This window comes from Rhinopithecus bieti, unplaced genomic scaffold (genome assembly GCF_001698545.2).
Source record: "Rhinopithecus bieti isolate Rb0 unplaced genomic scaffold, ASM169854v2 scaffold_47995, whole genome shotgun sequence".
NCBI classification, from domain to species: Eukaryota; Metazoa; Chordata; class Mammalia; order Primates; family Cercopithecidae; genus Rhinopithecus; species Rhinopithecus bieti.
Window position 1 is genome coordinate 1432856 of NW_016819498.1, and position 15650 is coordinate 1448505.

A 15650-nucleotide genomic window follows, 5' to 3' on the forward strand; every position below is an offset into this window, starting at 1 on the left:
CCATCCAGCCTCACTCATTACCTAAATGTCTTGTCAGATAAAACCACCCAAATCAACAGTGCACAATTGCAAATCTTGCTATTAACATGAAATTTCACAAAGTTAATGTTGTGAACTACGCTGGAGAATTGCTCCAAAAAAAAAAACAGTCCAGTAAGGCACTTCAAAACAGCCTCTCACTTCAAAAGATTAGGAAGAGCTCCCAGGAAAGTACACTTTTAAACCACTAAACATTTTTTGTGAAGGGAGATTATAAATGATCCACTGTGAAATTCAATCATAAAGCCAAAGCAGCCATTTTGTGCTAGTATACAATTCTGTGGCAAAAATTACATTCCCCTAAATCCCAAAAACCTGATTCATCCTCCATTTATTCTAAAACTTTATGCACAGCTGTGATTATAAACTAAATTAAGAATGAACTAAAATACATTTATTTTCATAGTTACTGGTTTTTATGTGCCAAGATAAGTCAATCAAATCCTTTTTTTTTTTTTGTAAGACAGGGTCTCCCTCTGTCACCCAGGCTGGAGCAGAATGGCACCATCATAGCTCACTGCAGCCTTGACCTCCTGGGCTCAAGCAATCCTGCCACCTCAGCCTCTCGAGTAGCTGGGACCAGAGGCATGCACCACCACACCAAGCTAATTTTTTAAAGTTTTGTAGAGACAGGGCCTCCCTATGTTGCCCAGACTGGTCTCGAACTCCTGGTCTCAAGTAGTCCTCCCACCATGGCCTCCCGAAGTGCTGGGATTACAGGCATGAGCTACAAGGCCCAGCCAGTGGTCTTTTTTCCTTTATTTCAAGTAGAAAATGCCTCAATATGTTGCAGGAACATAAAAACTACCTACGGCTGTTTACTGTCTTCTAAGGATAATATGAATTTCTCTAAGAGAAAAGTGAAGTTCAGTAACACCACACATGCTTCATTTATAATTAAATTCACCAGTTTACTTCATTAGTTCATCTAGTTTTCAATATTTCCCTTAATCCTACACTCTATTTCCAGCTTTACTAGGAGAAAACAACAAAAAAGGGCAGAAAACAGTTCTAGTTTCTCACTCCTAGTTTTCCTAAACCATGATAATTTTCTCTTTACAGAATAATCCTACCTTTAATTTCATTTTCTCTAAAGTAAAGCTAAGTATCTTCTCTTTAAGTATGTTGGATATACATGACTCTCCCTACCTGCACTCACTTCAACGACTTTCAATTGTAAAGAATGTTAAAATGAGAACTTTTCCTATGACAAGTCTGTATTTCTGATATTTTGATAAGCATGTAGTTATTATTTTAAATTACTGGAATTGATCAAGACCTACATAAATAGAAACCTAAAATTAGAAAATAAACTGGTTCAATGTGTAATTTACTGTAGTTTAAATTTTCCTTCTTCTTGGCATCTAAGCTTAAAATAAGTAGGCACCAAGTCTTAGAAACAGGAAGTTACTGCTCAAAATCCTATTTTCTACTAACAAAAACTAAATGGCATAACTCTAGAAACTTAAAGCTTAATATACTGGAGTTGGGGGAGGGGAAAGCTCAAAGCAAATTACTAGTTCAAAACAGAATGAACTTCACCAGGAAGTAAATCAGTTATATTTCTTCTTCCATAACCTTATATAACTATTGTACATGCAATATATGTTCACCGAATCAACGAACAGTACAAATAATTATCATTAATATTTGATCATTTGATAATTTTTCAGTTTTTAAATTGCTTTGAGCTTCATAAGTAAATGTTATATAGAATATAGTAGTGATATAGTATTTGAAGACAACACAAAATATTTTAGTGTCTATAATACGTCAAATGCCTAAGGGCCAGCTGAATCAAACAAACTTGAAAGCCATGAAGCAGATTAAAAAAAATACACACCGGGAGGCTGAGGCAGGAGAATGGCGTGAACCCGGGAGGCGGAGCTTGCAGTGAGCTGAGAGCTGGCCACTGCACTCCAGCCTGGGCGGCAGAGCAAGACTCCGTCTCAAAAAAAAAAAAAAAAAAAAAAAAAAAAAAAAAAAAATACACACACACTCAGTAATATGTCAGCCTTACTCATGATAGAGCAGAGAATTAAGTATAAACGTGGTGTCGGATCACTGCTCCAAGGATGCAAAGGAAAGTACTGCCTAAATTAAACATCATCCTTCAGCCCAAATTCTAGCAAGAGATGGGACCAAGTGAATACAGTCAGCCCTCTGTATCTGTGGGTTCCACATCTGCAGATTCAACTAACTGTGGATGGAAAAATGTAGCTAGGCCTATGATGACTGCATCTGTACTAAGCAAGTATGGACTTTTTTCTTGTCATTATTCCCTGAACAATGTAACAACTATCTACGTTGTAAAAAGTAACTCAGAGATGATCTCAAGCATGCAGCAAGATGTGCGTAGGTTATATGAAAATACTGCACCGTTTTATATAAGGGACGTGGGCCTCTGTGGATTTTGGTATCCATGGTGTAGGGGGATGCAGGGTGGAGGGCTGGAAATAATCTCCTGCAGATACTGAGATGGCTGTAAATAAAAAGGGAACTTGGGGGACACCCAGAGAACAAATTTAAGAATTCTATTCTCTGCCTAGATATTCTGCCTACATCCAAGCATGTAATCCAATCCTTAAAGACGAAAAGAAATTATTCTCCTGGCCCAGGAAATTCCCACTAGGTTTAACCTTTTGACAATACCTGTACTAAATGACTAACCTCACCTACCTTCTTCCATGATTAGTGTGACAGACAACTGCCTGTCTTTTTTATTGCAGTGAGGACAATACGAAAGAAGTATATGACATTCAATAACATGCCACAACTAGACAATGCACAAATAAAATATCAAAACATGGGCCATTTTAGCTTTTATATACTTTTCATTCTTTGGTTATTCAAGAATAAATTATATAAATGCAAATATAAATTATAAAATAAAAACAAAGGCTTCATGCCAGCATGGACCAGTGGCATGGTCCTGTGTGGGCCTGACAAATATTTAAATCTCTCGTTTTCTTGGTTTCCTTATCAGTAAAATAGAAAGTTGGAATAAATGATTAATAGAAAGCCTTATCTGCAGGAATACTCTAAAAATTCTGAATCTACAGAAGTTCCTTAAGTTGCTGAATTGTTCCTTTAAGAAGGGGAGAAGTGGGGAATCCTTTTTCTAATTTCTCCCACTTGAAATCATATTTTAACACTTTCCAAAAATTTATGTGGGTTTAAGGCCAGAAGTAAACCTGGCTGAACAATGGAGTTCTCAGTCTTTCCCTTCACTGAGAAGCTACACCAAGTCAATCAGAAGATTCAATGATGAAGCCACCACTGTTGTGAGCCTTCAAAAAAATCTGGAGCCTGGAAAAACAGCCAAGATATTTATGTATAAATAATTGCAATAGAAAGTACAAAATGAAACCCCTTATGCCCTTACCTTGGGGGGAAAAAAGTACAAAGTGAAAACTGAGAGATGGGAGTGAGGAACACTGAACTACCTCCCCAGGGAGGCTTAGTGAACACCTCAAGGAGAACCGGGCCTTTGATAAGGACTACTTGAGCAAAATGAAATGGGAAGAAAGGGCATTCAAGGTGGAGAAAAACACAAGCAAAGGCAAAGAATAGGCATGTTTAGAGAACAAGTCCTTCAGTGTGGCTAGAGACAGGGAGTAATGAGAGATGAAATTATAAAGGTTAGGGCTAGGCCATGGAATGCCTTTTAAACATCTAGGATAGACACTATAAACTTCATTTGAAAAGTAAGTAAAGGAAAATCCCTTAAGTGCCATGATTAGAGCTACACTTTGGAAGAGTAATTTTAATTTGGCTGTGACACATATAATTTAGTGGAAAGACCAGTTATGGGTCCTGGTAAGGATTAGTAATACACAGACTTGAGTAAATAAAATTGAAAGGCTATTTCCACTATTGCTCCCACTGCTTACACATTCTTACAATACAAAGCTGGTTCTTATCAAGTAACTTAATGAGTTAACACTGACAAAATAACTATCTTAGAGAAAAACTATAAGAAGGGAATACATACATTTAACCTTAGCCAGAGATCCATGATGGACACTCACATTCACTAATGAAAATAATTTGTACAATCTTTCTGGAGAGAAGTTTTGTAAACGGCACCCAAAGCCTAAATAACATAACCCAGAAATTTGCAAGTAATCACAAATAGAAACAAAGACATATTCAGTTATAATCATTTCAGCATTGTTTTTACAGGTTGAGGTATTCCTGTAATACTTCGGACTAGAACACATTGGAATATTTGGAAATATTTTGGAATACTTGCATATATATAATGAGGTATCTTGGGAGTGAGGCCCTAGTCTAAACATGAAATTTACTACGTTTCATCTACACGTTATACCCATAGCCTGAAAGTAATTTTACGCAGATTTTATATAATTCTGTGAATGAAACAAAGATTGTGTCAAGTATTTATGGGTGGAGTTTTCTACTTGTGGCATCACATCAGTGCTCAAAATGTTCCAGACTTTGGAGCATTCTGGCTTTTAGATTTGCAGATTAGGGATGTTCAACCTGTACTTGCAAAACTTTAGCAATAACCTGATTTAACTACATGGAATTAAAATATTGTAGTCATTCAAATAATGTACAGTATTTAAAAAATAAAAGTTATTTCCCCACGTAATGGGGGAAAAAGACTACAGAATAAAATATACCACACAACCCTCCCAACACACATTATCCTGTTAAAAAGATGCCCCAAAAACCATTCTCTATGTGATGTGAGTTTTACTTTTCTATTTACCTTTTAAATTCTCTATAACACATACCTATGTAGTGCTGCACTACTAACCCAAGATCTAGAAGATGTATCTAATGAATGCCTAAATATTCAGTTTTAACCAAGTTTAGAACTGAAAGGAGAGTCCTTCCAATCAGTAGACCCCGTAATTATTAATTAATGCCAAAGTTCCCTTGTTGGGCATTTTTTCGCCTTCCCAAGTAAGGCATTTCAAACACCAAGACCCCTGCTACTCTCTACCAAAATGGCAGTATGAGCTTTACTCAAGGCTTTCAAAAAATGTAAAGTAGCTTATCACAAGTTCAGAGAATCCTAAAAGAACCTCTACGTGGAAGTATGCTGCAGAAATGGTACAAAACTATTGTCTTGAGATATAATTACATTGAGTTTTAATGCTGGAAACATTTCTTTCCCTATCCTACAGAAAGAAACTTCTCTCGAAGGTCACCTCTGGCACATTAACTGACAAATCCAAAGAGTACTGTAACAATAAAGAACAGTGTTGCACCTACTTTTAAAATTTAATAAGATTCAAAGATTCACATCCATTTCTCCCTCATATTAACCAGTTTCTCTAAGTATTTAATTGCCCACTCCTTCTTGAAAATTCTTTCCCCACTTAGTATCAGTTATACTATCTTGCTTCTTTTACTGCTCTATAACTCCTCATCTTCCCTGATGCTGCAGACCTCCGTAACATAGGTTTTAGGCTTGCCTTTCTTAATAGTCAGTTCCTTCAGTGCAATCGCCTCACACAGTATTTACCCGTCTCCCTCTGCATTTGACTCTCAAATTCAAAGTGTCTGAAACCCAACTTGGCATCTTTTCTATTTTAGCTTTATGTCTCCTAATACTAAAGGACTGTCATTGCCAATGTTTCACTCTAATTCAATACATGTTGCCCCTTGAGTCTTTATACCTCATCCTTGTCCTGCAAATCTATACCAAATGCCAAGTATTCCTTCCTTGAATTTCTCAAATCTGCCACTTCTTTTTCCTTCCTATTTCAGGCCAAATTCAAGCCTATCTGTTTTAAATCTGGGCACAACTACAGTCTTCCTAACTGGTGTAGCTATAGGTTATTCTCCCCCAGTTGATCTTATGTGGCACGCTAAACCAGTCTTTCAAAACTGCTATCATTTACCATTCCCTACTTTAAAACTTCCAAAGCCTTTTTATTTCTTTTACAATGAAATCCAAAAATCAACGTCTTCTGCGGTCTGGCCCAGGGTATCTTTTCCATAAAACCAGAGAACCTCTCAAATGGAACCCTGGACAGCATGCAAACGAGGAAATTAAGACCAAAAAGGGTAAGTTTCTTGTTCTAGCCAAAATCAAAATATACCAGAAACAAGGCTTAAACCCTAGATCACTGTTTCCCGAATTTGCCCAACAACATGAATTACACCAGGATGCTTAATATGCAGATTGCCAGGCGCTATAAAATCTGATTTGGTAGGTCAGGACCCAAGGAATCTGCATTTTTAAGAAGCACTAGATGATTCTCATCTACAGAGAAGGATGAGGAAACCTAATCTAGATCATCTAAATTTTCTACATTCTTTGACTACACCAATCTTACCCTTCAACTCCTGTCCTAAATATTCTGTTCTACCTAGAAAGTTTACTGTCTCAACTACAGCTTTTTAGTGGTTATATCATTCTCCTACCCCCATCCAAATCCCTAGGCCTACCCATTCCTTCCTATTTTGAGCTCCTAAAAATCTTCTGACCGCCTTACTCAAAATTTTTCATAACCCCAATAATCAAATACTATGTAAATGTCATTTGTCGTAAGTATCCTCCTAAATATGAATATATAAAATAATACAAATTATTAATAACACTTTTAGCCTGAAAGATTAAGTATCTTAAATACCAGTTAATCAGCACGCACGCACGCACGGTAGTGTGTGTACACCACCTTTTAAAGAACACTGAAATCAGAGCATCTCTCTCAAATCTGTCACTATGCTATACTGGTGGTCAGGGGAGAATGCAGTAGAAAATGCTTAAGTATATTTTAAAATTTACCTAGACCCTAGATTAGGCTCTTTTCTGCCATCAAACTTTTTTTTTTTTTTTTTTTTTTTTGAGGAAAACTCATTCCATGGTAGCTTCCAACTTCTGTGATTTCCAATTTAAACCTTACTCCGTAATCTTAAATTAGTATTACTCTAATATTAAAATTGGCTGCTGACAGAGAAAATACTAAAATATAATTTAACCACTGAATCAGAAAAACAGGCAAAGTTAATCTTACTGACCAAAACAGCCAGACAAGTACTAAAAAATATTAGGCCATTCCACTTACAAAGTGAGGCTCCCCAGAGATATTCAGGAGTAAATTCAATTTTACATTTGGGTGCCTAAAAATAATCAAACAAATCTCTGGAAAAAATATGAACTACATTGGATCTTAATTTCTCCTGTCTCATAATACCTTTAAATTACTTCAACAAATAAAGAACTTAGGATGTTATTTAATGATCTAAGACTTAAGTTATTAATAAAGAGCCTTAATAGTTGCAGAATAAGCCCTGATATGACTTTTCACCTACTTTTAAGGCCTGTGTTTATTGTATTATCATTTGTATCATTTTCACTTAGCAAAAGCTACCATATATCAATTCATCAATCTGTAACAGCTAACAGGATGAAGAAACAAAAAAAAATCCTTCTTTCTAGGTTCACATATAAAGAAATCCTAAAGGCAAAACCCAAAGCTGTATGGTTTTCTATTGTTTTATAAGTTGCAACCATAAAATCTTACCAATGTCTCAATACGATCTCAATCTTAAATTCACCTTTTCCCCACATCTTTATTGAACAAATTTTTAAAAGGATATTGTAAAAGTTACTGTAATTAGCTCTACATACTGCTTTTAGAAATATTGTTGCCAATCCTGCTTGAAGGAGATAATTTTTTTAATTATAAAACTTGAATGTAGCCAGGAAAAAAATTGCTTATGTAGAATGTCTATTGGGGCTACTTAAAAATAGCTCTAATAATTTTAAGTTAATTTATTATAAGTGGTTAGATATACAGCCTATCACCTTCTTTAAAAAAAAAAAGATTTAATCATCTACATAATAAAATATTATTTAAATATTCATTCTAGTCAACATTTTACCATTTACAGGCTTAAATTCTTACACAATGATCCACTGAGATTTGAAAGGATCTGGGCTTTCAAGGGGGGGGAAAGGGGATCAAAATCACTGATTGGTTATTACAAGGACAAAGGTTAGTGACTTAAATATAGACATGCATTTAAAATTACTGTGTAATCATACTGTGTATAATTTGAATGATTTCAAGATGCATATAATCTGATTAAAAGAAAGTTGGTAATAATTTTAAAGGTTCAAATCAGATTTTCAAAGAAAAGAGGCTTAATGCAAACGCAGTATCTTGCTACCTACAAACCTTTGCACAGAATTTCAACTATACCAAGTAAGGTTTTTTTAAAATAGTCACGGAAAATATGTCACTACAAAATACAGAAAGAGCAATGTATATTTACCACATCCAAGTGACGAACAAATGAAATCTGTCAGATCTATACTGTTTACAATGTGCAAGATTAGAGAACAGAACCTAAACGGCAGGACTGAAAAGACTAAACCGAATGCCAGTGAAACAGAACAGCATGACATTTTCTGGTATACAACCAAATGTAAAAACACGTGAGGATAGCTGTTTTAATTCTTTAACTCTTCAATGGTTTCACTTTTAATCCAAAATATCTAAATTCCAAGATTTATACATAGAAATATATTAGTGGTCACATATAAAACTGAGTAAGAAATTAAAAGCAGATATACCCTTGTCCTTCCAATTTTTCTTCTGACCGTCCATCTCTTGTCACGATCTGCTTTGCAGCTCCAATTATTAATTATGCATACCAACAGAAAAGCTGTAACTATACAAATCTACTCCCTGAGACATGAAATACCCGTTTCCTCAACAGAAGTCTGCAGTCTCCTCTGCTGCACAACTGCAGCAGAACTGAAGTCACCTGACGTCTTCTGGGTGTGGAACAGTCTGACGCAGTGCAATCTGTAACTAGGCTACTAATACTCCAGCATTAATGCTTTCCTTCTAACTGTTGATTGTTTTAGGCATTTGCCTCGTTGCTCATACCAAATGGAGCTGCATTTGCAGGGAGAGGGCAGGTTACCAAAAGAAAGGAAATAAGGGTTGTTCTTAGAACCACTGAATGTACTTGAAATGCACTTAAAGCCATATGCAGTTTTTTCTTTCTTTTTTTAACACATGGTCGAATTATGCTCTGGTTTTCACTTTCATTTAAAACTCTAAAATTGATGGTTACCTGATAAGATAAAAACGGACTGATCAAATAGTAATAGCCTACATTTCAAGCTTGTGAAATGATGGCTCCTTAATTGCTCCTAAGTTTATTAAGACATAAAACATTCAGCATTTTGCACCTTATGAAGGGATAAGCGGAAAATAAGTTGAACTAGTAATGTTTATTGAACATATTACTTGAACAGAAAACAGACTTCAATGTTAGCAACTTAATCTTCCTAATATCTTTTTTTCCTCTTTTATGATTATGGAAATCCAGAGACTTACAAACATATACTTACTCTTAATCATCACCTGCTCCAACTCAATCTTTCATTATTTATTAGATAACCACTACAGACACTATAAATAGATTCTTAGCTTGGGAAGATATATTCATGGGCTTAATGATATTATCTGTCATGAGAAAATGACATAAAAGCAAACTATACATTTTATTTTTTATTTTTTTCTGACACAGGGTCTTGCTCTGTCACCAAGGCTGGAGTGCAGTGGCGCAAGCATGGCTCACGTTGCAACCTCAACCTCCCAGGCTCAAGCGATCCTCCCACCTCAGTCACCACAGGCATGTGCTAGTTAAATAAATTAACTAGCCCCCAGTTAATTTATTTTTTACTTTTACACTTTTTTTTTTAGAGACAAGATCTCCCTGTGTTGTCCAAGCTGGTCACAAACTCCTGGGCTCAAGCAATTCTCCTGCCTCAGCCTCCTAAAGTGCTGGGATGAGCCACCACATATGGCCTAAAATTTTACAGAAAAATATAAAAACAAATCTATGTACAGCATTTTAAAAATCTGTGTTCAACTTTATAAAACTGACTTTCATTCCAATGCAGTGTCTCTACTTACGTTCCACAATCAATTTACCTGATACATATATCCACCTAAGCAGAAAAGGCAGTAACAGAGCAGCTCAAATATTTTAAAAGGAATTTGCAAAATACTATAAGGTATGTAGCCTATGTACAAAAATACATACTTAAGACTGTATATCTACAATGAAATAGAGATATTTTCTGGAACCTGCTATCTGTGGGCTGCAAAATCCTTAATATCAGAAGTGGCTTGATATTAATATACACTCCTATTATGTACCCACAAAAATTAAAAACATCTAAGAGTTAAACATAGAAAGAACTAAAATTAGGAAAATGAGAGGGGAAAAAGGAAGTGGCTTGAATACCAATGACACATTTATTTCCCTATCTGCCTCTCTAACTCCAAACATAAATAAAGAAAAGTAATTTTTAAAAGAGCCCAATATTCTCAGCTCAAGTTAATGTTTAACTTTAAACTTTATTCACTGAACCCTTGCATAATGTGATATTTGAGAACCCAGTCATCAAGTCATATCATGGCCTGAAAATGTCTGGCCTCTTCACACAACATTCAGAACCTCTAACTATTTAGTAAATACAAAATACTAATTTTCTAATAACAAGTCCCTTAAAACTGAAAGCCAATAAATAACTAGCATTAGAATAAAATACTCAACTATAGTATTAAAACACTATTTTCAAGTCAGAGATTACTTCACTAGTAGAAGAAAAAAGATTTATTGTGATCAAGTTACTCGGCACTTAAGACTACTTGTATCTTCTATGGTACTTGATTTGGCTTAACAATTAAAGAAAAAAGCCTGAGAGGGGCAAGAATGTGTAATAAAACATACCCACTCATCTAAACATTAAACATACCTAATAGCACCCCTGGCAGATTAAAAAGTCAAAATAGGAGCCCTGAAGTTTAGTAAACATTTCAGCCTACATAATGATATCTACTTCTTTAATTTTTATGGTCTTTGTAAGTGTACAAGGAAAACTAGCTTGTGGAAATCAATTGACATTTTGCCCGGTTATTTCTTATAAAGTTTTTCAATTAGACTTGTTTTAAGTTTGGCAAGTTAAGCAAAAAAGTGCTTAAATCTGAAAAACTGATACGACACAAATTTGTTAAAAGATGTAAAGCTAGATGGGCTATGTTTATTGTGAAAATCATATAATCTCTACTAAAACAGAAGCCTTTAAGGACATTGCCTGACAAAAAGTAGGTACTATGTAAGTGCTATTTACTTACCAGAATGCTAAAAATAACAATCAAACTAAGAGACAACAAGACAAGTAAGGCACATCTAGGAAAGCTCATATATTAAGTCATTCAATTCTAGGCAATAACCCAATCTTTCTAAACAGAATTGCCCCCCATACACAAACTATCGTCCTTGCTGTATAGTTCTATTATTTTCCAGCTGAGAAAAATTTACATATGCATAGGTAATATGGTCCTACTCCACAATGAACCCCAACTTAACATGTCAAAGAAAGGATATAAACCTGTTAAAAACTTATCTTCATTTATTTTGTTTTCCTTCAACCACATAACTTTAAAAAAAATTAAAACTTCTTTCAAGGACAATTTGTAAGTACAGCACATATGTCCCAACTTGCAGAATGGCATTTTGATTATCTGATAAAGGAACCTCTTTTCTCTTAAAAGCAAAGGCTCACAAAGGAGAGGCCACAGAAAACTCCTTTATTTATACTGCAAGCCAATACAAGTGTTGCATGAATTCTAAGTCCTATTTCATATTGTGTGTTTGTGGAGGGGAGAAGAGGAGGAAAGCATCCTCTTTTTCCTGAACTCAAAATCAGCTTTACACAGAACTTTTGAAATAAACTGTTCAAAGTTCGTATTTGGCAATTTCCCACTCCTCAATGTCCATGTCCTCAGTATCCCCTTTTCCCAAGCATGACAAAAAAATCAAAGATGAAAACTTCCCCAAGTACATATCCATAATGTCTTTCCAAAGGGTAATATGCTCTAAAATTACCTACACGGTTTCTCTGCTCACATCTCAAACCAAACTCTCTTTTCCTTAGTGCACTTACCTCTTAAGTAGGCAAATTACATGAATAAATCAATTCCTACTAAACAAAAAACTCTTTTATGACCTCAGAAACTGTGTATGTTTTCTGGTTTTTTTTTTTTTTTTCTTGGGGTAGGGGGTGGTGGTATCTAACTGGCGAGATTTCAGACAGTAGAAAGTTGTATTTTAGATTTTAGAACAGGCAGCACTATGCAGCTGTTAAGTCCACCCCAGCCAGCTCTTAATTCTAAGACATTCTTCCTTCTCCATTTCTTTCTTTCCCCTACTTCTGCACCCAAGAAAAACTCAGGCTTTTGTTTTGCTTCGTTGCCTTTACAACATTTAGAGATGCAAGGGAAAGAGGGTGGGAAAGAAGCAATCTTTTGGATTGAAAATGCTACTCTAAAAGTTAAGACACTGCTTATGTACACTGCTCTTGAAAGCTAAAATAATTTCTACTTTCCAGCCACAGAAAACAGGCCTTTTTTTTTAAAAAAAAAAAAGAGAAACAATTATAGCTACACCGTTGTTTTAAGCTTATTTCAAATTTTAACTATTCTGAGCTACACAAAGGTATGATATTAACATGTTTCATTACTGAAATGAGTTCATTTTTAAAACCCTACCGTAAATACGCTGTAATATAATGCCCTCTATGGACTAAATTACAGCACTTCAACATTACTGAATTAAATCTTAAGAACTGGAAAAAGATTTTAGTCTAGAAAATGAATGACAGTACAAGTTAAAATAGCAAAACAATGAGCATTTTGAAGTCCATAAAAAATTTAACATAAGGTCCCAAAAATGAATACTAAAATTCATAAACTGAAAGTGACACTTTTAATGAAAATTAATATGCTAACTTCTTACATTATAATCTGAAATATACAAATATTCTTAAATACCCAAAGCATGTAAAATAATTTTTTATATAAAAATATGAAACACTTCACGAATTCTGTGTGTCATCCTTGTGCAAGGGCTATGCTAATCTTCTCTGTATAATTCCAATTTTAGTGTACGTGCTGCTGAAGCAAGCATGCTTTTTTTTTTTTTTGAGAGTCTCGCTCTGTTACCAAGCTGGAATTTTGTCATCGGGCTGGAATGCAGTGGCACAATCTCGGCTCACTGCAATGTCCGCCTCCCGGGTTCAAGTGATTCTCCTGCCTCAGCCTCCCGAGTGGCTGGGATTACAGGTGTATGCCACCAAGCCCAGCTGATTTTTGTATTTTTACTAGAGACGAGGATTCACAATGTTGGCCAGAATGGTCTGGATCTCTCGACCTTGTGATCCGCCCACCTCAGCCTCCCAAAGTGCTGGGATTACAGACGCTCCGAGCCACTGCACCCGGCCTCAAGCACGCATTTTTAAATTCTGAATTCAAAAATTAATAGTCACTAGGCTCTAAACAGATCTTCTTAAACTTTAATGTCTTCATTTAAGTATCCAGGTTTGGGGGTAATCTTTAAGGTCATTTCATAATGTTTACAGTAGTATGATTAAAGCATTTGTTTGATTTGGTACAAGATGTCAATATTCAAATTTGTTTATAAAATTTTCAACTCACCTGTTAGTGCAAAATGATATTCACAGCTCATTAAATTTCTCTGGCCAACTGAATTCATTCCACAGTCAATTACAGATCATTCCACAGACTTGATTTTCCATCTACAACACTAGATGGCACCAACACCCATAGTCTACAGTTGATTGCCCAATTCATGGAAGGCAATCTGGCAAACATTAACTTTCTGGCTTTTCCATAAGATTGTTGCCTGGCACTAGGGAGCTAGATCAGAGTATGGGAATAGGAAAACAACTCTAACATCAAAAAAAATGTGGGGTAAAATAATCTCTAATCAGAATCCAAAATCAAATTTAAATAGATCAGAATTAAGTGTAAAATTAAAACTGTAAGTAAATAATGTATTTTCCTTTGCGAAAACTGAAAATGTCCACTGAAATGTAAACTAAAAATCTTTTAGAAAACTGAGGCAAAACTAACACAAGAGTTGACATCCTTTATATGTAAAGAACTCTCAGGAAAAAAATGAACACCTAAATTTAAAAATGGGCAAAGAGTATGAACAAGCAAATTACAGAAAAAATAAACTGCCAACATGTTCACATCCACTAATAATCAAAGATCAAAAAAGCAAGATACTACTTGCACCTATCAAACTGGTAAAAGGCTTTTAAAAAATACCAAGTACAGAATGTCTGGAAGAATACTTAAAGAACAAGTCACAGTAGGTAACTCTAGGAAAGAGCACTAGGCAGCTGGACAACAGAGAGAGGAAGAAGTTTGTGACTGTACTTTTTGAATTTTCTATAATGTAAAAATATTATCTATCAAAAAAATAAACAATATGAATTGGTGAAAGTAGAGAAATGGGTGTTTTCTTATTCTGATATAAGGGTAAAAATTAGTACAACTCTTCTTGTGGCCAATTTTTGTAGACACCCTTATAAATGCTCATACCCACTAACCTAGGTTTTTATTTCGAATTAATTTATGGAAAATAATTCAGGGATATGTAAAACATATTTAAATATAAAGAGGTTAACAGCAGTATCTATCAATAACAAAGGAAAAATCTAAGGGTCCAACAATAGCAAAGTGACTGGTTAAAATACATCCATACTGAGGAACACTAAGTAAAAAAATCAGCAGCAGAATATTTAAAGACATGGAAATGTTTGCATTATATAAGACATCGCTGAAGTTTTTAAAAGCTTATAAACAATAGAGTATGGTTCAAATTTCATAAAACACTATTACATTCTTAAAAATACACATATGCGGCCAGGTGCAGTGGCTCATGCCTTTAATCCCAGCACTTTGGGAGGCCAAGGTGGGCACATCACTTAAGGTCAGGAGCTTGAGATCAGCTTAGCCAACATGGTGAAACCCTGTCTCTACTAAAAATACAAAAATTAGCTGGGCATGGTGGCCCACATCTCTAATCCCAGCTACTCAGGAGGCTGAGGCACGAGAACTGCTTGAACCCAGGAGGCAGAGGTTGCAGTGAGTAGAGATCCCGCCATTGCTACTCCAGAGCCTAGATGACAGAGCGAGACTCTGATTCAAAACAAAACAAAAAACCACATGTGCATTGAAAGTAGACTAGAATAATATATTCTAAAATATTAACATTGATTATGTCAGGGTAATATGATTACAATTTTTTTCATCTCAAAGATTTTCTGTACTTTTCAAATTTGTACAATGAGTGTGTATTGTGTATCAGACTGCTTCATAAACTGTTGCCCTAACTTCACTGATAGTTATCAAGTCCTTAGAAAAAATCCTTATTACTAAAATACTGAAGCTCAAGTAGATTAAAATATTTGCCAAGGGTCATACAGCTAAATCAGTGAAAGGGTCAGAATTGGAACTCAAGTCTGTAAAATGCCTAAAATTAAGCTTTTTTAACCTCATTATATTTAGCAGGTATCTCTCTTTTATGGTACATATTTATTTTCAATCTGTTTTGGGCCCACAGTAAACGCTAAATAAATCCTCACTAATTTAACAATGTCACTTTTTAAAAAGTAAATATAATCGTTTCCTTTATTAACAATAGTCAGGTTCGGCCGGGCACGGTGGCTCAAGCCTGTAATCCCAGCACTTTGGGAGGCCGAGACGGGCGGATCACGAGGTCAGGAG

The 15650-nt window shown here is 35.2% G+C and overlaps 1 protein-coding gene across 2 annotated transcripts in view; it reads right to left on the reverse strand.

Moving 5' to 3' along the window:
* Nucleotides 1-15650, reverse strand: part of RTN4 (reticulon 4) — a 62180-nt gene that overhangs the window by 30387 nt on the left and 16143 nt on the right. The window contains exon 1 of one of the 2 annotated variants that reach the window (XM_017859046.1): nt 8603-8991. The exons of the other annotated variant lie outside the window; for it this stretch is intronic. Coding sequence (XP_017714535.1) covers nt 8603-8636 — 34 coding nt within the window. The 5' untranslated portion in view covers nt 8637-8991. Of the gene's footprint in view, nt 1-8602; nt 8992-15650 lie in introns of those variants that run through there. 2 annotated transcript variants of the gene reach the window in all.